The sequence below is a fragment of the Panthera pardus genome, unplaced genomic scaffold (assembly GCF_024362965.1).
Source record: "Panthera pardus isolate Hobbes unplaced genomic scaffold, ASM2436296v1 HiC_scaffold_15, whole genome shotgun sequence".
Classification (NCBI taxonomy): domain Eukaryota; kingdom Metazoa; phylum Chordata; class Mammalia; order Carnivora; family Felidae; genus Panthera; species Panthera pardus.
In genome coordinates, this window is record NW_026526710.1 from 63646076 (window position 1) to 63669822 (window position 23747).

General features: G+C 45.7%; 1 protein-coding gene and 3 non-coding genes across 4 annotated transcripts; all 4 read right to left on the reverse strand.

The window, feature by feature from the left end:
- Nucleotides 1-23: 23 nt before the first annotated feature.
- RPL17 (ribosomal protein L17) lies at nt 24-3680 on the reverse strand. The gene is made up of 7 exons (XM_053902683.1): nt 3671-3680; nt 3072-3124; nt 2940-2980; nt 2057-2191; nt 1717-1815; nt 666-857; nt 24-158 (listed from the first exon to the last, which is right to left on the reverse strand). Exons 2-7 carry the CDS (start codon nt 3109-3111, stop codon nt 111-113), a joined length of 555 nt encoding a protein of 184 aa, XP_053758658.1. The 5' UTR covers nt 3112-3124; nt 3671-3680; the 3' UTR covers nt 24-110.
- Nucleotides 1902-1966, reverse strand: LOC128777145 (small nucleolar RNA SNORD58). Its single transcript, XR_008422342.1, has one exon. It is a non-coding gene; the product is annotated as a small nucleolar RNA SNORD58 (small nucleolar RNA).
- LOC128777146 (small nucleolar RNA SNORD58) lies at nt 2783-2847 on the reverse strand. The gene has a single exon (XR_008422343.1). It is a non-coding gene; the product is annotated as a small nucleolar RNA SNORD58 (small nucleolar RNA).
- On the reverse strand, nt 3208-3273 carry LOC128777147 (small nucleolar RNA SNORD58). The gene has a single exon (XR_008422344.1). It is a non-coding gene; the product is annotated as a small nucleolar RNA SNORD58 (small nucleolar RNA).
- Nucleotides 3681-23747: the final 20067 nt, after the last annotated feature.

Consider the following 23747-nt stretch of genomic DNA (forward strand, 5'->3'; position numbering starts at 1 on the left):
CAGAAGAAAACCCATTTGATCCATTTTGTGAGGATACTTGTAATACGTTTAATAATAAAGACAACCAGCATTCTGTTTTTACTTTTATTTGCATGTATTTCATGCAGAATTTACTCCCGGGCCATAAGTTTTTGTTTCTTCAGTTTCTTCTGGGATATCTGGGGAAAGAAAAAAAAAAAAAAAAAAAAGGCTGTTACAAGTCTCCTGGAGAAGTCTGCACTACATCTTAAAAGGAAGAGGTAAAGGGAATTCCTCTGGCATAGAGAAATGGCACGGGGGGAGTGACAGGAGAAAATAAAGTAAGCAGGGGAGTTTGTGAAGACTGGAGACAGGGAGACCATGTGATTAAGTGGCAACAAGAACGGAAGACAGTATTTAAGCAATTAAACCGACAGAAGTTAGTTAGGCTGAAGGGGGGGGGGGGATCTAGAATCACTCCCAGGTTCCCGGCTTAAAGAACTGAATGGGATCATTTACTGCAAACAAGCTTATTAGTTTGGGAAGGACGGAGGGGACCTTTTTTTGCACACGTTGCATTTTAAGTTGCTATAAAAATTCAGGTGGGGCCATCAGCAGATAATTATACAGTGCTGATATACGTATATACAAAAAGCCAGTATCATATGCAAAACCGATCAACGACTAAGTAACAGTAAGTAATTTACCTTTTTCTTCTGTGCAACCTCCTCTTCTGGTTTAGGAACAATCTGCTCTTTTTCAGTAAGGATCATCTCAATGTGGCAGGGAGAGCTCATGTATGGGTTAATCCGACCATGAGCCCTGTAAGTTCTACGCCGCATTTTGGGGGCTTTGTTCACCTGGATGTGCTCAATGACCAGAGAATCTACATCTAAACCCTGGGAAGAGACGAACAAAATCAAATTGACATCTTTAGCTCAACACCATAAACCTTATCACTGGAAAATCAAGTCCCCATCTTTGCAAAGCAAACCTTAAGACTTCAAATAGCCTGTCAAACATTTTTTTGCTTTCACCTTTATTCTAAGTGTCCTTCCTTAAATCTAAATAACTATTAAAACTCAGTGCAGGGCGCGCCTGGGTGGCTCAGTCGGTTAAGCATCCGACTTCGGCTCAGGTCATGATCTCACGGTCCGTGAGTTTGAGCCCTGCGTCGGGCTCTGTGCTGACAGTGCAGAGCCTGGAGCCTGTTTCAGATTCTGTGTCTCCCTCTCTCTCTCTGACCCTCCCCCACTCATGCTCTGTCTCAAAAATAAATAAACATTAAAAAAAACAAAAAACAAAAAACAAAAAACTCAGTGCTATATGCAGCTTCTAAGGAGGGGCCTCCCTAAAAGTCATGAAGGGGAGTGGATCATGCTTCTGAAGATCTTCACACACAAAATTTTGGTCTTCTGGAAATTGGGAGGTAGATATTTAAAAAAACTAATGGGAAATTTCAGTTACTGAGAAAACAAGACAGTCAAAGAAACAAATCTGGACAATTGCGACAATAATTGAATAACCATCCAAGTTATATGCATATGAATAAAGATGTTGGGGTGCCTGGGTGGCTCAGTTGAGTGTCCAACTTTGGATCAGGTCACGATCTCGCAGTTTGTTGGAGTTCACCCCACATCGGGCTCTCTGCTGTCAGCAGAGCCCACTTCAGATCCTCTGTCCCCCTCTCTGCCCCTCCCCCGCATGTGCACTCTCTGGCTCTCTAAATAAATAAATAAAAGTCAATGGTTTAGGTACCTTAAGTTCAGCATTACTCTCTGCATTTTTAAGCATGTGCAGTAAAAATTCGGCACTCTTTTTGGGCCACCGACCCTGTGTCCAGCCCCACTGTTTGGCCTGAAAGGAATTCAAGGAACAGGTTAGTCATTTGCCCTCATTTTAATCAGTGGTACAACCAATATGATTTTTAATCCAACACCAAGGTTGCTCAGAACAGTTTTTTTTTCACGGTTAATCCAAAGGTGTCCTAAGATGGTCATCCCAGCAACCAGAAAGAACCTGATTCCAGGCAGATCCTAACCCCACCCGATCCTTCTCCATTACAAAGTCATTTCAGACAGCCACTGTGAGTTCTCACCTGGGCACACCTACCAACTCCACCATTGTAGCGTCGGAATGGCACACATTGCTTCTGCAAAGTGACATCTTTCAGATACTTGGTGGCTTTTCGGATATGCATACCCTTGATGGCCTGGGCAGTTTCCCGTGTGTTCTAAGTATAAACAGTATAAACTGTGACTTAACGATGTGAAAGAGTAACAATTTTTGAAGTAAACACGAAATTGTTTTTTAAAATGTCAACATACATCGACAAAAGATTTCCCGTTCTTTAAAGGGGAAGGAATATGAGAAGAAAAACTGTCTGTGATTAAAAGCCAGGGAGACTTGGAAGTTAGGGAAAAATAAACCCCAAACCTCTATTAAGTGTAACAGGTTTTATTTTTTAAAAATTTTAAATGTTTATTTTTGAGAGAAAAGAACATGAGATGGGAGGGGCAGAGGGAAGACACAGAATCTGAAGCCTCCAGGCTCTGAGCCGTCAGCACGAAGCCCGACGTGAGGCTTGAACCTGGGAACTGAGAGATCATGACATGACCCAAAGTCGGATGTTCACTGACTGAGCCACCCAGGTGCCCCCTAACTATAATGCTTTAACTCCATCATCTTGCAACCATGTTAAGGGTCTTGTCATCTTGATCTCTACGCCAAGTTCTCCAACAGTTCTCTGGTCATCTCACGCAATTCCACAAATCAAAGTGCTCATTATATGATTGATCATTACAGACTAGATGTCTCAAAGGTGACTGCTCAGAACTGATTAGTTTTCATGGTAAATCCAAAGGTGTCCTAAGAAACGCATCACTGCAGCCACCTTTTCAGAATGGTAAAAAAAAAAAAAAACCAAAACACTGGAACAATGTGGCACAACCCTTTCAGAACATATATGAGGATTCACATACCTTAAAGTGAACACGAAGATTTGAACCTCTTGATTTGCATGCTGAAAAATAAAAGTTTTGGTTAATTTTGGGTTATCTTAGGATTCCTCTTACCCCAAGATAAGGAATTTCGATCTCTTCCGGTTCACTTACATTTTGTCGGGTTTTCCGGGTCAAGTGAATAGCGAACCATTTTCAGAGATCACCTGGAAGGGATCAGGAGGAAATTCTGTCAACACACATTTACAGTCACCGATGCAGTTTAAATACATATTAAATGCTACCGACAGCCGCTCAGAAAGTAGTTGTTTTCACGGTTAATCCAAAGGTGTCCTAAGAAATGCCATCATCGCAGCCATCCTTTTCTCCAGAGCTTTCTTCCCCGCTGCATCTACTAGGGACTCGGACCTCATGAGCCCTTTTCCCCTCTGAAGGAGAACGTGGCCTGTCTCAACCCCACTCTGGATCCCTCAGGAGTGTAAGGACTCCACGCAATGGCACCGCAGAATGCTCGTCTACAACCCTCTGCACGCTCCCTCCCCACAGAAGGTGATGCCATCTTCCCAGGTGCTTTTGGGTTATTAGGTTAAGCGCCATCGAACTTGAAACACTCGTTCAAATGCATAAGTGACGCCTCAACCCAACTTCACTTTTACTCCCCCAAACTCTCTCGTTGCAGCCACACACGCGCCGCGTCGCGGCCAGCACTCACCGCAACACACTGGCCCTCGGGAGTCGGAAACGGCACTGACGGCAGGCCGCCGGTACCCGTTCCACCCCCCATTCCCGCCCATCGCGGCCTTCTGCTCCGACACGTCCCCCTGCACAGAGGGACATCGCCTTCAGCGAAGAATCGGTAGCCGCAGGAGGCTTCCTCCCGCGGGCATAGCCATCAGCGCCACCGAGGCCCGGATGGCGGCGATAACTGGAGGATTCAGCTCTCGGAGAGAGATAGCAAACAGTCACTCACCTCAGGCCGCTTACGGGAAGAGGAAGAGCGGTGGCTCCTGGGAGAATTCATGCGCACTAGACCTCTCGCGAGATCTCCAGCCTGAAGAACGTGATTTGAAGATAGGCGGAGCGCTAAGAGAAAGGGAATGTGGGATATATTTGAGAAGATCTGGAAACGAATTGCCTTCTTAGGGAGTGTCTCAAAATTCTCCTTTTTTGATATCCAGAAATAAAGTTATGGATTTTAAATATCAATCAAGAACAGGTCTGTAATTCTAGCACAGGATCACATATCATTAGGTATAGATGAGACATTTATTCATCAACATTTGTTAGATTTGGTTATGTGATCACGTACCCCTAAAAGTGGTAGCTAAATGGACAATTAAGAAGATGTAAAGGATGGGACGTAATTATGGTAATCAGAGAATTCTCTGGAGGGGAATACCACCCAATCAGTTCTACTGAAGAGTGCCACTTCTAGGTCTTCCGGTGCAGAAAAACCCTTGGGCACTATCTTCCCTTTCTTCCTCACCCAAGTCATCTATCTGGTTATTCCCTCTCGGCCATTGGTGGTGTTAGCACTTTGGGTCTTCTATTTCTTTTTTTGTTTTGTTTTTCTTTTTAATATAATTTATTGTCAAATTGGTGAACAAAAGTGTGTACAGCGTGCTCTTGGTTTTGGGGGTAGATTCCCGTGGTTCATCGCTTACATACAATAACCAGTACTCATCCCAGCAAGTGTCCTCCTCAATGTCCATCACCCATTTTCCCCTCTCCCCCAGCAGCCCATCAACCCTCAGATTGTTCTCTGTATTTAAGAGTCTCTTATGATCTCCCTCTCTGTTTGTAACTATTTTTCCCCCTTCCCTTCCCCCATGGTCTTCTGCTACGTTTCTCAAGTTCCACCTATGAATGAAAATATATATCTGTCTTCCTCTGACTGGGTCTTCTATTTCAAAGCACTGTCACTCCAGGCAAATTTGAACTCTAAGTGAAAGAACTCTGGACAATGCTCTAAGCACTCTTGGTTTCTTGACCTCAATTCCAGAGACCTCAGTCCTAGGTCCCTCTCCTGGAGTCCACTTCCATTGCCAGATGATGGATTCCACAGTCTTTCCTCAGTAGTTCCCATCCCTCACATGGCTTCCAGCAGAGGCTGAGAACACCCAAACTAAGGTTTCCACTCCACATCTCTTGCCTTAACTAGCCCCAAGTATCAAACAACTTTCCGGACATATTTCGCAGCAGGTCTGGGGGTCAAATACTTGAAACCTAAAGTACCCTTATCATTCAAGTTTCTTGGAATTATATCTTGAAGCTTGATTAGATTCAGTTCAATACCAGGGGCAAGAAAACTTCATAGGTGATATTGTGTAGGTGGTATTTCCCCTTGCATCCTATCAGAATGCACGTAATGTCATCTGATTGTCTCATTTGTACTGATGTTAAGATGGGTAAGTGAGTTCAGGAGTTGTAGGTCTTATCCCTTCTTTATAAAGTTCGACATCAGCTTTTCACCTAATGGCTTTAGCAGCTGTTGAAATTATTTACCTATATCCATTATTTCAGCTGGAGTTAAAAATGGTGATTTTTTTTCTCCCTAATTCTATCAGTGTTTTTTAGCTGGACTTGTGTAAAAAAGAATTTTCCCTCTTTCAATTATTTGATTATCTTGAAATATAGTTCATATAGAAAAGGCAGGATAAAACTTAATCTTCCCATTTATTTATGGACTTCCAGAAAAATGAGCTGGTTTCCTCAAAGGTTTGCCAAAGGTGACTGACTTGGATTTTTACAAATCAGCTTTATTAAGGTATACTTGATGTATAATAAAATTCCCCCAGTTTTTTGGCATAGAATTTATTGTTTTGACAGATAAATACAGTCATATAGGCACCACCATGATCATGATGTAGAACGTTTCCATCTTCCCCAAAGTTCCATCCTGCCTCTTCGTAGCTAATCCCTTTCTCCCACCCATGGGACCCAACAGCTATTGATCTGCTTTCTGTCACTATAGTTTTGCCTTTTCCAGAATATCACGTAAATGGAATCATGTAGTATGCAGTGTTTTGTGTCTGGCTTCTTTTGTTTAGCGCAATGCTTTTGAAATTCACTTAGACTATCTCAGTCTAAGTTGTGTGTCTCAGTCAGTCATTCTTTCTTGCTATTGAATAGAATTCCGTTATACAGCTATATCACAATTTATCAGTTCAGCCACCGACGGACATTTGTGTTGTTTCAGGTGTTTGGCTCTGATGCACACACCGGTTGTGAACATCTGAGTGCAAATTTTCGTGTGGACACGTGTTTTCATTTATTTTCAGGCAGATACCTAGGAGTGAAATTGCTTGGTTACATGTTAAGTTTATGTTGAACTTTTTAAGAAACCCCCAAACTGTTTTCTAACGCACCTGTATCTTTTGATAGTCCCACCAGCAATGTATGAGGGTTCCAGTTTCTGTCTGCCCTTGCCAAAACTTGGTATTGTCTGTCTTTTTAAATTTTTTTTTTTCAACGTTTTTTATTTATTTTTGGGACAGAGAGAGACATAGCATGAACGGGGGAGGGGCAGAGAGAGAGGGAGACACAGAATCGGAAACAGGCTCCAGGCTCCGAGCCATCAGCCCAGAGCCTGACGCGGGGCTCGAACTCATGGACCGTGAGATCGTGACCTGGCTGAAGTCGGACGCTTAACCGACTGCGCCACCCAGGCGCCCCTTGTCTGTCTTTTTAATTATTGTCATTGTAATGGCTATGTAGTGGCATATCATTGTGGTTTTTGACTGCATTTCCCTAAAGTCTAATGACGTTGAGCATCTTTTCACATGCTTATTTGACATTCAGCTTTCTGAAGTATGTGTTCAACTCTTTTGGCCATTTAAAAATGGATTATTTGTCTTCTTATCGAGTTGTAAGAGTTATTTATTCATGCTGGAGACAAGTGTTTTATAAGCTTTGCAAATATGTCCTCCCTGACTCTGACTTGTCTTTTTATTTTCTTAATAATGTCTAACAAAGTGAAAAAGTTAACATTTTTTTCTCCCTTTTTAAAAAAAAATTGTTTATTTTAGAGAGGTGGGGGGGAGGGGCAAAGGGAGAGAAAGAATCCTAAGCAGACTCCCTGCTCAGCATGGAGCCCGGTGTGGGTCTCTATCCCACGCCTCTGGGATTATGACTCGAGCTGAAATCACGAGTGGGACACTCAACCGATTGAGCCACCCAGGTGCCCCACAAAAGTTTTAAATTTTGATGAAGTTCAATGTATTGATTTAAAAAAAAATAAATTGTGATTCTGGTATTATACCTAAGAAATCTTTGCCTATCCCAAGGTAATTATTTCTTTCCCATGTTTTCTAAACTAAACTAAACTAACCTAACCTAGACTAAACTGAAACAAAAAAGTTTTAGTTCTTACATTTGGGTTGAATTAATTTTGGTAACTCAGTTTCACTTGACATAAGGTCCAAATCAATCTTTTTGCATGTGGATATTCCATTTTTTCTAGCACCATTTGCTGAGACCATGGTCTTTTCTTTATTGAACTGCTGTGGCACTTTTATTGAAAATCAATTGACCAGAAAGGGGAGGATTTATTTCTGGACTTTCACTTCTGGTCCATCGATCTATTTGATTATCTTTGTAGCAACATGTCACTGTCATGTAACTTTACAGCCAAATTTGAAATCAGCTAGCATATGTTTTCCAACTTTACTCTTTTTGAAGTTGTTTCTGCTCTCCTGGGTCCTCTATGTTTCTGTATAAATTTTAGGATCAGTTTGTTAATTTCTACAAAAAGTCTGCTGGGATTTTGATAGGGACTGCATTGAATTGAAGAGGTAATTAAAGTAAAATGAGTTTATATGGATATTCAGTACGAGGCTTCAGAAGAACCTGGACACCTTGATCTTGGACTTCTAGCCTCTAGAATTTTAAGAAAATAAATTTCTGTTTAAACCTGCTAATCTGTGGCACTTTATTATGAAAGCCCAAGCACACTGATATACCTTCTCTCTCCAATAACTTCCAGTTCCCTATTTCCAAGGCTTCTACCAATATCAGTATTATATCCTTCCAGAAAAATTCTATGAATTACAAACACTCCCAGGATAGTATACTGTATACAATCTTCTGCATCTTGCTTTCTGTTTATCTTTGTTTGTTTGTTTTTGAGAGAGAGAGAGAGAGAGGAGAGAGAGAGAGAGAGAGAGAGAGCGCACAACTGGGGGCGGAGGTGGGTAGAGAGAGAGGGAGACACAGAATCTGAAGCAGGCTCCAGGCTCTGAGCTGTCAGCAGAGAGCTGGACACGGGGCTCGAACCCATGAACTGCGAGATCATGACCTGAGCTGAAGTCAGACGCCTGACCGACGGAGCCACCCCGATTGACATCTCTTATACTGGGTGTTGTGACTGCATGCTTTACATTTGCCACTTTCTGGAAACTCCTGAATAGATGAGGTAGATGGCCCAGACTGGGCTTCCCAGAAAGCAGAGTCTGAGATAGAGATTAAGTAGTGCTCATGGATTCAGTATCGTGGAAAGGAGACAGGACTGATCAGAGGGTCAAGTTAGGGTGGGATGCGGTCCCAGTGAAGGTATCAGCCAGCACCTGCTCCTACCTAGGGGACCTCTGGAGCTGGTTGTTCCTTCTGACTTGTCCCAACCTGGGTGGGGGCTGGGCCTCTGTCCCACCCATGGATCCCTCACTGGATGGGGCTTCTCCAGGAAGATGTGAAGCAGTTGTCTTCAGGCAATTCTCAGAGACAACTGAGACGGCCGAGGACTGACAGTTCTCCTGACGGAGGGAGAAGTCCTTCATTCCTGAAGAGAGACGCGGGAGGCACATCTCAGTGCCCACGGCAGCAGGCGCTGTTGTTTCATTTTACAGATAAGATAAACAAGGTTCAAAGGGACAGGGCTGGGATTTGAACCCAGATCTCCTCTCCGCGCCTGTGTTCTTTCTCACCATCGTTGCCGCCAGTTCTCCACATTCCTGTCTTCCCGACTGCTTCCCAGTGACCTCCAGGTTTCCTGGTGACCTGTGGCTCACTGGGGCTGCCCTCACTTCCGCGTCCTGCCTTGGGACAGTCCATTTCTCGACTTCCACTCCAGCTTTTGCAAGGCTCTCCAGGCCTGGCCCACACTCCCACCTTCTCAGAATACTGTTGCTTGCATTCATAGGAGGGACCTAATGAGAGCAGGTCGAGGAGGATTATTCTGGCTCTGAGGTGCTGGGTGGATTGGGGAGATCAGGAACCTCAGAGTGGATCGTCGCAGAGCCCCAGAAAAACTAGCAGATATTCAGGCATGAGGTCGTGAGTTTGGCAAAGGTAGAGAAGGTGGGAATCGCAAATGCCTCTGGGCTCCTCGAAACAGGACAGAAACACAACTCCCCCGAGACCTCCTATTGGCTTCTCCTTAATGATGACCTCTGGGCCTCCATTTACTACCTAGATCTCCAGGGAGCAGCAGGAAACAACAAACCTTCAGTCTTTCCAAGTGGTAGCCATTCTCCTCTCTGGCCCGACAAGTCAAGATATCAAGTGGGCCCTGTGGGGGTTTGACAGTTTGTCCAAACAACTGGTTTTTTTTTTTTTTTAGCTGAAGCTATAAATCTGTTGGGAAAAAAATCTGTCTGCTTGGCCATTCAATCAGTCGGCCAGTCTGGATTAGTCTGACCATCTTCTCAGAAAAGAATGTCTTTGGGGGATTTTCAGATGAGTGAATATTCAATGTTCTGTCTTTTAGCATTGTCCCCCACCTTCCCTGCCCCTTTGTATAATACCCTTAGAGGGTTGGCTCCTGGGCCTCCAGGAGAACCAAGGAGGATCGTCTTAATCCCCTGGCAGATACTTATTCTGCCCTCCTCATTCTAAACCTCCCCACAATGCTGTTTGAGCTTCACTTGGAAATGGGCTTTATTTGCCAGGAAAGGGGAATTCTTTTCATGACAATAAGGAAAATGTAATCCCTTCTTCAGGGGGTTGGAGGCCTTTTCTTTCCCCCTCAGGCTGATGGGCTGCTGCCCTCTCCTCCCTGTTGCCTGGTCTGTCTTTCCTGTACCTCCCAGAGCTAACGCTGGGGTGGCGGGGATCACCCAGAGGGATACTGGCATCCAGAAACCGGGGATGGGATCCCAGTGCTTCCCTGCTGGGTGACTCAATGCAGGTGGTTTGGTTTTGCCCAGCTTTGTTCCTTCATCTGTAAAAAAGGAAGATAACAATATCAATTGCTGAGACATAGGAGATAGTGAAAAGACATTGTGAATAGCATAAAATAGGTATTTGGTAAATGTTGGGTCGTTCCTTCCCTCTTCCTTTCTCCTCAGAATTTATTCTTGGATATCACCTGATCGGATACTTGTCCCTCTGCGACACTCTGCAGTGGTTTTCCTCGGGGTGTCTCCCCCAGACCCATTCTCTGGTGTCTGTGCCCTGCTCCGTGCCCCTTGAGGTGGAGCCCACTGACTGCTACCCTGGTTGGGGATGGCCAATGGTGAGCATGGGCAGGAGTTGGGAGGTCACCGGGAGAGAAGTCGGGCTATTTCTTCCCAGCTCCCTGGCTGCCTTGGCATTGGGTTCTGGAGTGGCTCTATCCCTCCAAGACTACGACCCCTGCCAGATTGCCCCTCCTCCCAGGCTCAGATTTCCTTGGACTCCATTACAGTGTCAACTTTCCTTGTCCCACTAGTCCTGGGCATTGAAACGGCTTTGTGCTGTGAGGTTTCTGGGTGTGTTTCCGTGTCTCTTATTAGTTTGCCCACATCTCTCAATTTCCTTAAAGCCTCTTCTGGTGAACTCTCTGCATGTAATTGTTTCCTGCAGGCATATAAACAGAGGTTATCTACCCTCTATTTGAATACCTCTAGGGACCAGAGCTCAATATTTGTCTTTTTCACGCCCATTTCAAAAATAATGATGTACTTGAGGACGGAGCTCATGTTTAGGGTACATGCTCAGTGCTACCTACGCTTCGTCACACTCATTCCCCACGATGACTTTGTAAGAAGGTTGTACTGTCCACATTTTGCAGAGGACGGACCTGAGACTCAGGGAAGTTTTGCAACTTGTCCCGGATCCTGCAGCTAATAGGTGGCACAGGACACATTTGGCTTTGTTAGGTTGGCCTCACTCCAGCATTTTTTTCTCGCCATTACACCTGCCTGTCATGGGGGAAGAATTCCAAACAAGGAAAACTGGAAAATGGGAAAATTTCCCTTGTATTTCACAATTTCACCCAGGGCTAGCCTCAAGGAAACCTTAATATTGTTCACAAAAACTTCTTTTGAAGGATACAGTCTCTTGTGGGGTGGCTGGGTGACACAATGAGCCACTAGATGGCACCAGTTCAGCGTTGGGTAAAGCTTGTCTCCGTAATTTTTGTGGGCAAAGGGTGCGGGTAGCAAGTTCTTCTGTTTACTTTAACAAGTAAATATAACTTTGATCTAATGGCCTCTGTGTTTCCTCCGAACTGGGTTGCCTTAAGTTTTTCAAAGATGAGGCTCCGAATGGACGGAGAGTGGGGTTGGGGTTATGGGGGGTGGTGGGAATGGGACGACACAGAATGATGAAGGCTCAGCCCCAGGGAAAGCTGGCAGGCTAGATAGAGGGAAACAGTACTGACCTACGACACCGAACCAAGAAAACTCACTCAAAGACCGTGAGACCATTAGAGCTGGAAGGGTCTGATGAGCCCTACTTTTTCATTATGCAGATGAAGAAACATTCTGTTGTTTTCTGTGTAACAGAAAGTGATCCCCAACTTACCCGGTTGTCCTAATAAAAAATATTGTCCCAACATTTCTTGCCTTGTGGCCTTCCTGGTGGCTGGGGCCTTTTGTAAGGCAACTAGATAAAGGGTGAGGCTTTGGCTTTTGCTCCCCTCTTTGTTTCTGACAGGGATTTCTTTTTGTCCCCATAACACTCTCTAGACAAAGTTTTCAAACAGTTTTCTTTCTTTCTTTCTTTCTTTCTTTCTTTCTTTCTTTCTTTCTTTCTTTCTTTCTCTTTCTTTCTTTCTTTCTTTCTTTCTTTCTTTCTTTCTTTCTTTCTAAAACGTTTGTTTGTTTGTTTATTGAGAGAGAGAGAGAGAGCACACACGTGCGTGAGGGGGAGCAGTAGAGAGGATCCAAAGGGGGCTCTGTGCTAACAGCAGAGAGCCCCATATGGGGCTCAAACTCACAAACCATGAGATCATGACCTGAGCCTAAAAGAGGCATCAGAGCCTTAACCGACTGAGCCACCCAGGCACCCCAGTTTTTTCTTTTTTAATTATTATTTAATTGGTTCCAAAAATCAAAAAATATCTAATAAAAAGTCTCACTCCTATCCCTTTCCCAATCTGTCTCATTCACCCCTCCCCTCAAACCCCAGGTAATTACCACTTAAAAAAATTGTTTTATGTTTATTTTTGAGAGAGAGAGAGATAGATCAGGAGCAGGGGAGGGGCAGAGAGAGAGGGAGACAGAGAATCCAAAGCAGGCTCTAGGCTCCGAGATGTCAGCACAGAGCCCGATGCAGGGCTTGAACTCACAGACTGTGATATCATGACCAGAGGTTGGCGCTCAACAGACTGAGCCACCCAGGCAGCCTGGTAACCACCATTCTTATTTTAACTTGGGTGTTCTTTAAGCAAACACAACCCAGTGTAAACATGGAAAGGTATATTTATTTCTTTGCAGGAAATGATTCTCCATTGTTGCTTCCCGTCTGCTGCTAAATTCCCTTTCATTTTCATTTGCCCTCAGCGGTGATTTCCATAATGACCGCATTTTTTTTTATGGAATAAAAAGTTGAGACATAAGGCCTGATAAGTATCAGAAAACTGTGTCTGGATGATGCTCCTGTTCTGGAAAATGCGGAAGCTATTGTCGCTGCAGCTTGTCCAGAGCTCCTTATCTTTTCCCAAGTCCCCTTTCACTCCCGGAGGAAGGCTTTGTCTCCTGCTTCCTGAGCCGTGCAAGAGACCCTGCGTCTGTCTAGCCTCCTCACTTCGGAGCCCCTTCACCTCCCCCACCCTTCCCGGGGTGCTCCTCTCGCTCAGCACCTGCCGGGCTCCCCCCACCCCCAACATCCGCGGGGCTCCCACTCATTCCTTACTCAGCCGAATGCCAGGCTCCCACTCTGCCTTTAGACACCCCCAGCTCCTCCTTCTCTTCCTCCAACTCTTCACCGTCCCTTTCTTGCCCCCTTTGCCATGAAAGTTCTCCAAAGACTAGCTACCGAGATTTCCTCACCGCAGAGCTCAGTTTGCTACAGCTTAGTTAGCACCTGCGGGGAGGAAGAGTCAAAAATAAAAAAGATGTGGTCTCTGTCCCTAAGGCTCTTAAGCTCAGACCTAATTTAATGACATACAGGGGTTCTGTGCACGAATACAGGCGCGGTGCAACCAGGCTGAGCACAGAGTGGGGACTCGATATTTCTGGGTCCGACTGGGAGAGTCCCCACCTGTGGAGCCCTCCAGGTGCTGGAGCATAGAATATTAAAATGCAGGTGCTGCCTCCTTAGACAGGGCCCTGGGGTAGGTTCGCTCCCCTTTCTTAGTCCTCTCCCTGTGCCATGTGTTTGGATGCTATTCCCCTAGGAAGCCCTCCCAGACAGGGCCTTTTCCAGATGTGCCCTTTCCTGGTGGTGCTCCGTGCTCCAAATGGCCCTCCCACGTCAAAAACAAAGCTGTGCCCTTTCCCTCAGAGTCCTGTGTTTGCTTCCCAGGGTGGCAGCTTGCTTGCGTGAAGATAATATATTTTCCTGAAGGGCCCTTCCCAGCTCAGTAACACAGGTACATTTTCCTGGAGGCCTGGAGGGGCGCCTGGGTGGCTCAGTCGGTTAAGCTTCCGACTTTGGCTCAGGTCATGATGTCACCGCTTGTGGGTTCGAGTCCCCCGTCCGGCTCTATGTTGACACTGTGCTGACAGCTTGGAGCCTGGACCCTGCTTGTGATTCTGTGTCTCCCTCTCCCTCTCTCTCTCTGTCTCTCCCTTGCTCATGCTCTGTCTCTCTCTCAAAAATAAATAAAACGTTAAAAATAAAAAAAAATTTTTTTACATTTATTTATTTTTGAGAGACAGAGTAAGACAGAGCACAAGCGGGGACAGGGGCAGAGAGAGAAGAAGACACAGAACCTGAAGCAGGCTCCGGGTCTGATGCGGGGCTGTAGGCCCGAGGTGGGGCTCAGACTCAACCACCAGATCGTGACCTGAGCCAAAATCAGACGCTCCACCAGCTGAGCCACCTAGGCGCTCCATCAAACTTAGTGGTTTAAAACAACACATGTACTATCTTAAAGTTTTCTGTGTTCAGGAGTCCAGGCGAGGTTGGATTCTTTGTAAGACTAATCAAGGTCTGGGTTCTCAGCTGAAGGCCTGACTGGGAGAGGATCTGCTAAGTTCAGCTGGTAGTCGGCAAGGTTTAGGTCTTTGCCGGCTGTCAGACCGAGGGCCTCAGTTTCTCACTGGTTATCACCTGGAGGCCATCATCAGTTCCTAATTAGTTGTTGGCCAGAGGCTGCCCTCAGTCCCTTGCCATGTGGCCCTCACCAATGTGGCTGCTCAGTTCATCAAAGCCAACAAGGACAGTGTCTGTTAGCAAGATGGATGTCAGACTCTTACGTGACATAATAATGGAAGTGATATCCTGTCACCTGTGCTATATTGTATACTTTGGGAACCTGTCACATTTCCTGCCCATACTCAAGGGGAGGAGATCGTATGAGGGCATGAGACCAGGGGATGAGTGTCGCAGGGGCCATCTTAACGTGTGTCTGCCCTAGCAGCTCTGAAGTGGGCATTTCTATCCTTTCTATTCTCATCATACAGGTGCAGAAAAGGAAGATTTGCATATAAGTAACTTGCCCAAGGGCACTTCGGTAGAAAACAGGAGATGAGGGATTCCAAACATGGCCTGTCAGATTTGAAGCTTATATATAGTCATTGTGTTACAGAGGTAAATTGTGGGTGTTTCACCTGGATCGGAGAAGCTCAGATCGGGGGTGGTTTTCATATTGATAGTCTTTTGGAACTTGGGTAACCACTTAGATGAGGGTGTAGACAGAAGTTAATTCCCAGTCCTGGGAATTATCAAGAATGGATTTAACTTCTGAATAAAGGACTTCTACCATTTACAGTGACCTTCATAGAATAAGCTGGCTGCCTCCTGAAGTGGCCTGTTCCCTTCATTACTTGGGTTTGACCAGCATCCATGGAAGCATGAACATTTGTCCAGGACACCAGAGGGAATTCTACCACTCGATGGGAATCTGCTGAGTAGGAATTAAGATCTCAGCAGTAGAGAGTCTGTATCTCTTAAAGGATATATATATATATATATATATATATATATTTTTTTTTTTTTTTAATTTACATCCAAATTAGTTAGCATATAGTGCAACAATGATTTCAGGAGTAGATTCCTTAGTGCCCCTTCCCCATTTAGCCCATCCCCCCTCCCACCACCCCTCTAGTAACCCTCTGTTTGTTTTCCATATTTATGTCTCTTCTGTTTTGTCCCCCTCCCTGTTTTTATATTATTTTTGTTTCCCTTCTCTTATGTTCATCTGTTTTGTCTCTGAAAGTCCTCATATGAGTGAACTCATATGATATTTATCTTTCTCTAATTTCACTTAGCATAATACCCTCCAGTTCCATCCATGTAGTTGCAAATGGCAAGATTTCATTCTTTTTGATGGCCGAGTAGTACTCCATTGTATATATATATATACCACATCTTCTTTATCCATTCATCCATTGATGGACATTTGGGTTCTTTCCATACTTTGGCTATTGTCGATAGCGCTGCTATAAACGTGGGGGTGCATGTGTCCCTTCGAAACAGCACACCTGTATCCCTTGGATAAACACCTAGTAGTGCAATTGCTGGGTCGTAGGGTAGTTCTATTTTTAGCTTTTTGAGGCACCTCCATCCTGTTTTCCGGAGTGGCTGCGCCAGCTTGCATTCCCATCTCTTAAAGGATATTAAAGGCGGACCCTGCAGAACCCAGCAGCCAGGTAGAGGAACGAGCCCAGATGAAGTTGCACTTCACTCTGTGCATCTGTCCAAGTCGGTAGACCCCTTGACGAGGCCCCCAGCATGCTTCTCCATGTCTTCACTGATGTCTGCCTGGGAGGAAAGGTCATGATGATGGGAGCAGTTGTTCCCACGTGGATGTGCCCTCGGAGGCACTTTTCTTAGAGTTTTATTATCCTGACTGTACAGATAAGGAAACTGGCCAACCAGGGAAGAGAAAGCGGAGGTCACTCTCCAGTATCTCTTGGCAGGTCACATTCAATTCTTTCCGCTCACATCAGCTGGGGTTGTAACAGCTCTCAGTTACACTGTATCTGTACCGGTCACCCCATGGCAAAATCTTGTCCAGTTGGAAGCCCCAGGCCAATGAGCTGAAGTGAACACCTCACCCCACTATTTACTGCTCCTAGAACAAATTCCTTGTCTCACTGATAATTCTTTTGTGTGTAGCTGAAATTGTGCCAAACGTTATCAGTTCTGGAACAGTGCGCATAACTTTGCATACATAATAAAGCTCCTTTCATTTATTTATTTATTTTGCTGAATAGCATTACTATTACTTCCTCTAGGAGTTTCCGACATAATGTTACCCCCAAGTAGAAGCTTTTGTATCATTATATTAATTGCTGAATCGGCTTGGAGCCGGATTCCTATGGGGGGCAAGGGCCTGGAGATCAAAGCTGTCCTTTCAGATCCTGATTCAGCTGATATGCGATTAATTCTTTGCTTGCTGTTCATATTCTCTCAGGCAGAGTGTAATTTGAGGAAAACAAGGAATGCGTGTATGTGTGCATGCTACGGAGACGGAGAGTGAGCCCTCTCTCCCAGTGTACCAGGTGACCTGGTTTTTTCACTCTTTCCTTGTGCCCCTGGGACTTTGTGCCTTTTGATGCCCTTGCCTGGAAAGCCTTGTCTGTTTCTCTCATTTAGTGAACAGAGCCCCAACCAGGGGGTTTGGGAAATCCAGCCCCAATTCTGGCTTTGATGTGCGGGATAAATGTTGGTCAAAGCACCTGGCTTCTTTGAACACTCATTCCTGATGCGTGGCAGGAAATATTTGTTGACTCAAACTGAACCCACCCGGACAGTGGGAAGATCTCCCTGAATTATTCACCCTGCTGGGTAGCTGTAGGGATTAAATGATGTAACAGAAATTAAAGCAGGATTGTTCTTGACTCCTGGCCATCATTGGCGTCCAAACCAGAGCCTTCAGAAACACTCCAGCCCGCAGTGACTGCTCCCCTCTGATTTGTCACTTGTATAGCCTTATACCGTTTTGCTAATTTATGATCTATTTACGTGTGTGCTTTATCTAATCTTCTTGTACATAAGCTCTTTTTCTGGTCCTTTGAATCCTTTCGGTGCCTAGAGTGATGCCTTAATCATAACTGGGTTTAGTCTTTGTGGATTGAGTGCTTAATTGAAGCTGCATCCATGGAAGGAGACTCATTTTCAAAAGACCACCCAATGCAAGGACCTTAGGTTTGAGATCATTTTATGCCCCTTTTCATGGTGGAATGAACAATGAATAACACAGTCTGAATGAATAATTCAGTGTGTCATGAGTTCGGAAGGGAGAAAAAAGCAGGGTATCTATACATGTCATTTTCAATCATCTTGACTTGAATTGCCTGGTCTTATTTGGTCAAACAAGAACAGCTGGGGGGAAAATGGTTAAACTTCTTACTTGGTTCTTTGAGACGAAGTAGCTGGCTGATTGTCCTTTCTGCTCAGTGGAATGTGCTGGCCTCAGAGGCCATGACGGGTAACTGAACTGAGGCCAACAGGATCGTACCCAGGGAGGAAACAGCAACAGGCAACATCTTCATTTTTGCTTTGTTGGTGTAACCTTGTTCACAGAGAAGACACGGAAGAGAAAGGACTTGGAGAGTGAGAGAGGAAAAAGAGAAGACAGAGCGTGAGGAAGGGCCAGGAGGACGCAAAGGAACCTATCTGTTACCGCTCCGGGAGTCTCCCAAGTGTCTGTGGGAGGGCCACCGGAGGGCTTGTTCCACATGCTGACCGAGGATGGGCTACACTTGTCTTTCTCGAAGCCCTGCTCCCCAGAGTGAGGTCAGTGGCCATCCCCTGCCCTTTGCCCAGTGGGTGACAAAGGTCCCCTCACTCTGCCTGTGCACAAGCCTGGGCTCAGTGATCCCCTTAAGCCCTCAAGTCAGAGTTCTCCAAAGAAACAGAACCAATAGCATGGCATTTGGTAGCTGTAGGGATTAAATGATAGAACTCAAAGCAGGATTATTTCTTGACTCTTGACTATTTCTTGACTATATATATAGCGTGTAGGAAAGAGATCTATTTAATTTGTTTTAAGGAATTAGTCCACACAATTGTGGAGGCGGGCAGGTCTAAAATTTGCAGAGTAGGCTGGCAGGCTGGAGACCCGGGAAAGAATTGCAGTTGGAGTCAAAAATTGCATCTGCTGGTCAAACTGGCTCTTCCTTAAGGGTTCTCAGCCTTTTTCCTCTCAGAGCCATCACCTGATTAGATTAGCCCCACCCAAATCACGGAGGGTAATCTACTTTGCCCAGTCTACTGATTGATTGATTGATTTTTAATGTTTATTCATTTTTGAGAGAGAGAGAGAGAGAGAGAGACAGGCCATGAGTGGGGGAGGGGCAGAGAGAGAGGGAGACACAGAATTGCAAAGCAGGCTCCAGGCTCTGAGCTGTCAGCACAGAGCCCGAAACGGGGTTCGAACTCACGAGCCATGAGATCATGACCTGAGCCAAAGTTGGACACTTAACCTGCTGAGCCACCCAGGCGCACCCAGTCTACTGATTTAAATGTTAATTTCATGTAAAAAATACCTTCCTAGAAACATCTGGAATAATGTTTGTCGAAGTATCTGGGTCCAGTTTGGGCCCAGCTGAGTTGACACATAAAACTAGCCATCAAACCTGGGAAGGGATGGCAGAACTGATTCTGGAGGAAGGGGAGTGGTGGAGAAACTTCTCCCCACCCTTTCCTTTTTAGTCGTTATTTTTGTATGTATGTATTTATTTATGTATTTATATTTTCAAACATGAATACAGGCACATGGTAAACAATTCAAAGGGTCTAGAAAGGTATATAGTGAAAAGTGAGTCAGCACCCCACTCCTAACCTATTTCTTGGGAATTCTCTTGGAGATATTATGCGGATGTACAGGCATATTCCCATAGAGAGGAACATACACGACACACATCACACGCTACACCTTGCTTTTTTTTCCACGTAACTAGTGCACTGATGCAGCCTCCTGGCCATGTGCGATGTGAGGACAGGTTTTCTCCTCCACTCTGTTGCCGTTGACAACTGTGTTGCAGCAAACATCCTTCCCTGTGTGTCCTTGACACAGCCCCTCTCCCTACTGAGGCCCTCGACTTCCCTGATGCATCATTCAGGTGAGTGCCATCAAGTTTTTTTTGACACAGTCCCCGTCCCTCCCGGTCACACCCTGCCTTCACCCCACCTTTCTGTGCAAAGCCAGTGTCTGCCCTGCAGGCTCAATCCGTCCCTCCAGTGAGAGGTTAATCTCCTTCTGGTGTCCTGAGACCCTGCTCAATTGGACGGTGTCTGCCTGGGTGTCTTTATCCCAACCCCATCGTGGTTCTTCACACTCAGCCAGACTTGCTCTTTGTTGGAGAGAGCCTGTATATATTTTCTAAGCTTATTTCGGAGGCAGCAGCATTGAGATTCAAATCCCTCCCGGCACTTAGCTTCAGTCAAAATGACCGAAGAGAATACATTGTAGCCGGACAGGCCACACAAGCCTCCTGCCTGCCAGAGGGTTTTGTTGGCTGAAAATCCTGTCACCAGGCAGGCAGACATCCTCATTGCTCCCCGGCAGGTCCCGTGGGAGGCTGTGATAGACAGGGAAGGTCGGGCTCCCTCCAGGCTCTTGAAATAATTTCTGGTACCCAAGGGCCTGGATGGTGGGCTAAGGGAGGGGCAGCAGGAGCCCCAGGAGATGGCCGAAATCACACAGCTCACCCCTGCCTGGTAACGGATGAGGACCCGGAGCGGGCTGGCTGAGAAGCCGGCTCTGGGCTGCACCCATCATCCCAGGGGGCCCACATTTTTGAGGCTCTGATAAAAGCTTGGGCTCTTCTTTCCAACAAAGTAAGCACATGCAGAGACACGCAGGGGTTTGGACACGCTGTGTGTCTGGATTGGGGTGGTGGGGAAGAGGGCATTCCGGGTGAAGCGTCAGTTAAGATGCTCCCTGTTAGGGGCGCAGGCGGCTCCATCGGGTAAACGGCTGACTCTGGGTTTTGGCTCAGGTCCTGATCTCACGGTTCTGTGAGTTCAAGCCCTGCGTTGGGCTCTGGGCCGGCAGCTTGGAGCTTGCTTGGGGTTGTCTCTCTCTCCGTCCGTCTCTGCCCCTCCCCGACTCACTCTGGAGCACTCAGACCAAAACATTCCTCTGCTAACCTGTCTTTAGCTGGAAATCATTGCATTTCTGGAAGGTGCTGGTTGAAATGTGAGGGAGGAACCTGGGTTTTCCCAGCTCACTGATGTGAAGGGTGGACATGCTTACATTTCCTGTAGCTACCGAAAAGTTCCTTTCTTCTCACATGGGCGGGTGGCATGTGTCCAGTGTGAGCCAGGCCCAGCGAAAGTTCTGAGCTGCCCAGTCGACAGTAGATCTGATGGAACTGGTACCAATGGACACAAGACGGGAGAGGGCCTATTTCACGTTTGTGAGAAAGAACTTTCTCGCCCCGCTGGGTTTAAAATACGTGCGTTACCTCTGCCCACTTGACCAAAGTAAAACGTGTTCATTTTAGGAAATGAAGACAAAGAGAAGAAAATAAAAATCACCAGCAATCCCAACCCTCAGAATATTAATATTTTATATTTTGAGGCGTGATCTCCCAAATGCACAGGTGCCCACACCCTACACACAGCTCAGTCGGTTGAGCGTCCGACTCCGGCTCAGGTCATGATCTCACGGTCCGTGAGTTCGAGCCCCGCGTTGGGCTCTGTGCTGATGGCTCAGAGCCTGGAGCCTGTTTCGGAGTCTGTGTCTCCCTCTCTCTGACCCTCCCCCATTCATGCTTTGTCTCTCCCTGTCTCAAAAATAAATAAAACGTTAAAAAAATAAATAAATAAAATAAAATAAGTCAATTGTAGGGGCGCCTGGGTGGCTCAGTCGGTTTGTGAGTTCGATCTCACAGTTTGTGAGTTCGAGCCCCACGTCAGGCTCTGTGCTGACAGCTCGGAGCCTGGAGCCTGCTTCGGATTCTGTGTCTCCCTCCCCCCTGCCCACCCCGCCCCGCCCCAGCTCATGCTCTGTCTCTCTGTCAAAAATAAAGAAACATCAAAAAAAAATTTTTTTTAAACCCATAAGACTCTTCCAACAACTAAAATGGTCCAATAATATAATCAGATGCCTCAAAAACAGTGGGGCCCCAACTCTGGAAGTCTTGGGGCAGAGGTTTGACAGGGGTGCAATGGAAGAGATTGTAGGTGAGCAGTTAGATGAGAAGATTTTAAAGATTCAATGCACTTCAGGCCTGGGTGAAGTTTTCTCTGTGGGTCACTGGAACTCTTGGGCAGGTAGCCACTGGCACCCTGCCGTCCTGGCTTATGCTCCTCAATCAGTTCTGCCATTCCTCAGTCTGGCTTTCCTGGGAGGCCCGCTGAGGCCAGACAACACGAAATTCACTACTTCCCTGCCTGCATTGTTACCAGCCCCTGGGAAACAATCTTCCCTGCAAAGGCTCTCATTAGTGGAAACTTTACTTTCAAGCAATGACCTGATTCTTAATACAAAAGAGAGAATATTCTATTTCTATGCTATTGTAATCCTCCTGTGGCAATTTGTATTTTTTATTCAGCCCTCCACAACTGATTGGCGTGTGTGCGTGCATCATGTGATGTAGCGTGAGGTTTTTACTTGTCCAAATCATCCCGTTGCAATTATTTCCCCCTATTCAAATCTTCTCACACGGCCTCGTGCTTCAGGAAGCGGGCAGATGCCTGCGTTGGCAAGCTGGTATGTAGTGAGAATTTGGTTAGAATTGGTATGTGTCAGTGATCAACTTAATTTAGTGTTTAGAGTTTAAATTATAAGATATTCCAAGAATACAGAACAGTACAGAAAAATGTAATTGGCCTCCATGCATCCCATTCACTTGATTTAAGAAATGCATAATATTTTGCCGTATGTACTTCAGAATGACCTCCTTTTGCAGGAAGTAAAATATTACAGGCCAATACTCTCATTCTACCTTGTTCCCTCCCTTCAGGTTAACCACTAACCCAAAATTGCGTGTTTTCATACTTTTGCTGTGTACATGAATGAAGCTGTGGGCAATACATTATGCTCTTGCTTCGTTTTGAGATTTACGAAACAGTATCACACCGTAGATATAATTTGCTGCCTCTGTTTTACTCAACCCTGTGGTTTTGGCACTGGCCACGTTGATCAATGAAGTTCTCATGGATTTCATTCTCAATATTATATAGCATGCCATAGTTTGCAATGGTGCCATTTATTCATCCATTTTCCTAACGGGAATTTTGGGTTGTCTCTCTTCCCCCTTTTGCTGCTGCTGTTGCAAATAAAGCTGCTGGGAAATTCAGTGGACTTGCTTCCTTCCTCGTGTGCAAGCGTGAGAACGTTCCCAAGGTACGAATCCCAAAGGAGAATCGATGGTTCATGGGGTATGCAGCTTCATTTTACAGTTGAGAATAAAGGGTATTTTTATTGTGGTTAGCTTGGCTGTTTTTATTGTGATAAAATATACATAACGTAAAAACTACCATTTGAGCTGTTTTGAAGCGTGCAGTTCGGTGGCATTCTGTGCATTCACATTGTTGCACCACCATGACCACCATCCGTCTCCAGAACTCTTTCAACTTCCCAAACTGCACCTCGGTCCCCGTTAAACACTAACCCCTCTCTCAAGTCTCTCTACCGCTCCTCGTTCTTGTTTTAAACAGAGGAAGCCACCATTACTCCTTCACTCGTTCCATCAACATTTATTGCACACCTATCATATTTCAAATATACAAGTAGGTGCATACAATTTAGTTTCTGCCATCAAGAAATTGCTGTCCTAAGGTGCCTGGGTGACTCAGTCAGTTGAACATCTGACTCTTGACTTTGGCTCAGGTCATGATCCCAGGTTTATGGGACTGAGCCCTGTGTTGGGCTCCAAGTTGAGCATGAAGCCTGCTTGGAATTCTCAATCTCTCTCTCTCTCTCTCTCAAAAAAAAAAAAAAAAGCCAGACATAGGAATGATTATATGGAACAAGTAGATGAATCCAAGGGCTGGAAGAGTCCAGAAGCAGGCAGGGAATTCAGGGTGACAGCTGAGGTGAGATGAGGTAGGAGTGGGAGATGGGAGAGCCTTTAGAAAGGAAAGAAATTCTAAGCTGAACCCTGAGTATGAAATATGATTTTTTCAGGCAAGCAAGCAAAGGTGTGTGTGTGGGGGTGTCATGGATTTGTGAAAATGTCTTTAAAAACCAAACCAATCAGGGGCACCTGGGTGGCTCGGTTGGTTAAGGGTCTGACTCTTGATTTAGCTCAGGTCATGATCTCACTGTTTGCAAGATCGAGTTCCATGTCGGGCTCCACACTGACAGCAGGAGCCTGCTTGGGATTCTCTCTCTCCCTCTGTGGCTGCCCCCGTCCCTTTCAAAAGAAATAAATAAACATTAAAAAAAAAACCCAATCAAATATAGCTGTGTCATTAGGGGCTAACCAGGGTGAGAGAAACCACTGGACGTATGTGACCCAGAGGGAGTGGAATGGTGGGCATGGGTTACACAGGTGATGAAGGAGGTGAGGCACCAAACAGGCTAATGAGGCCCCCAGAGAACAGCAATGGAAGGAAGTGCCT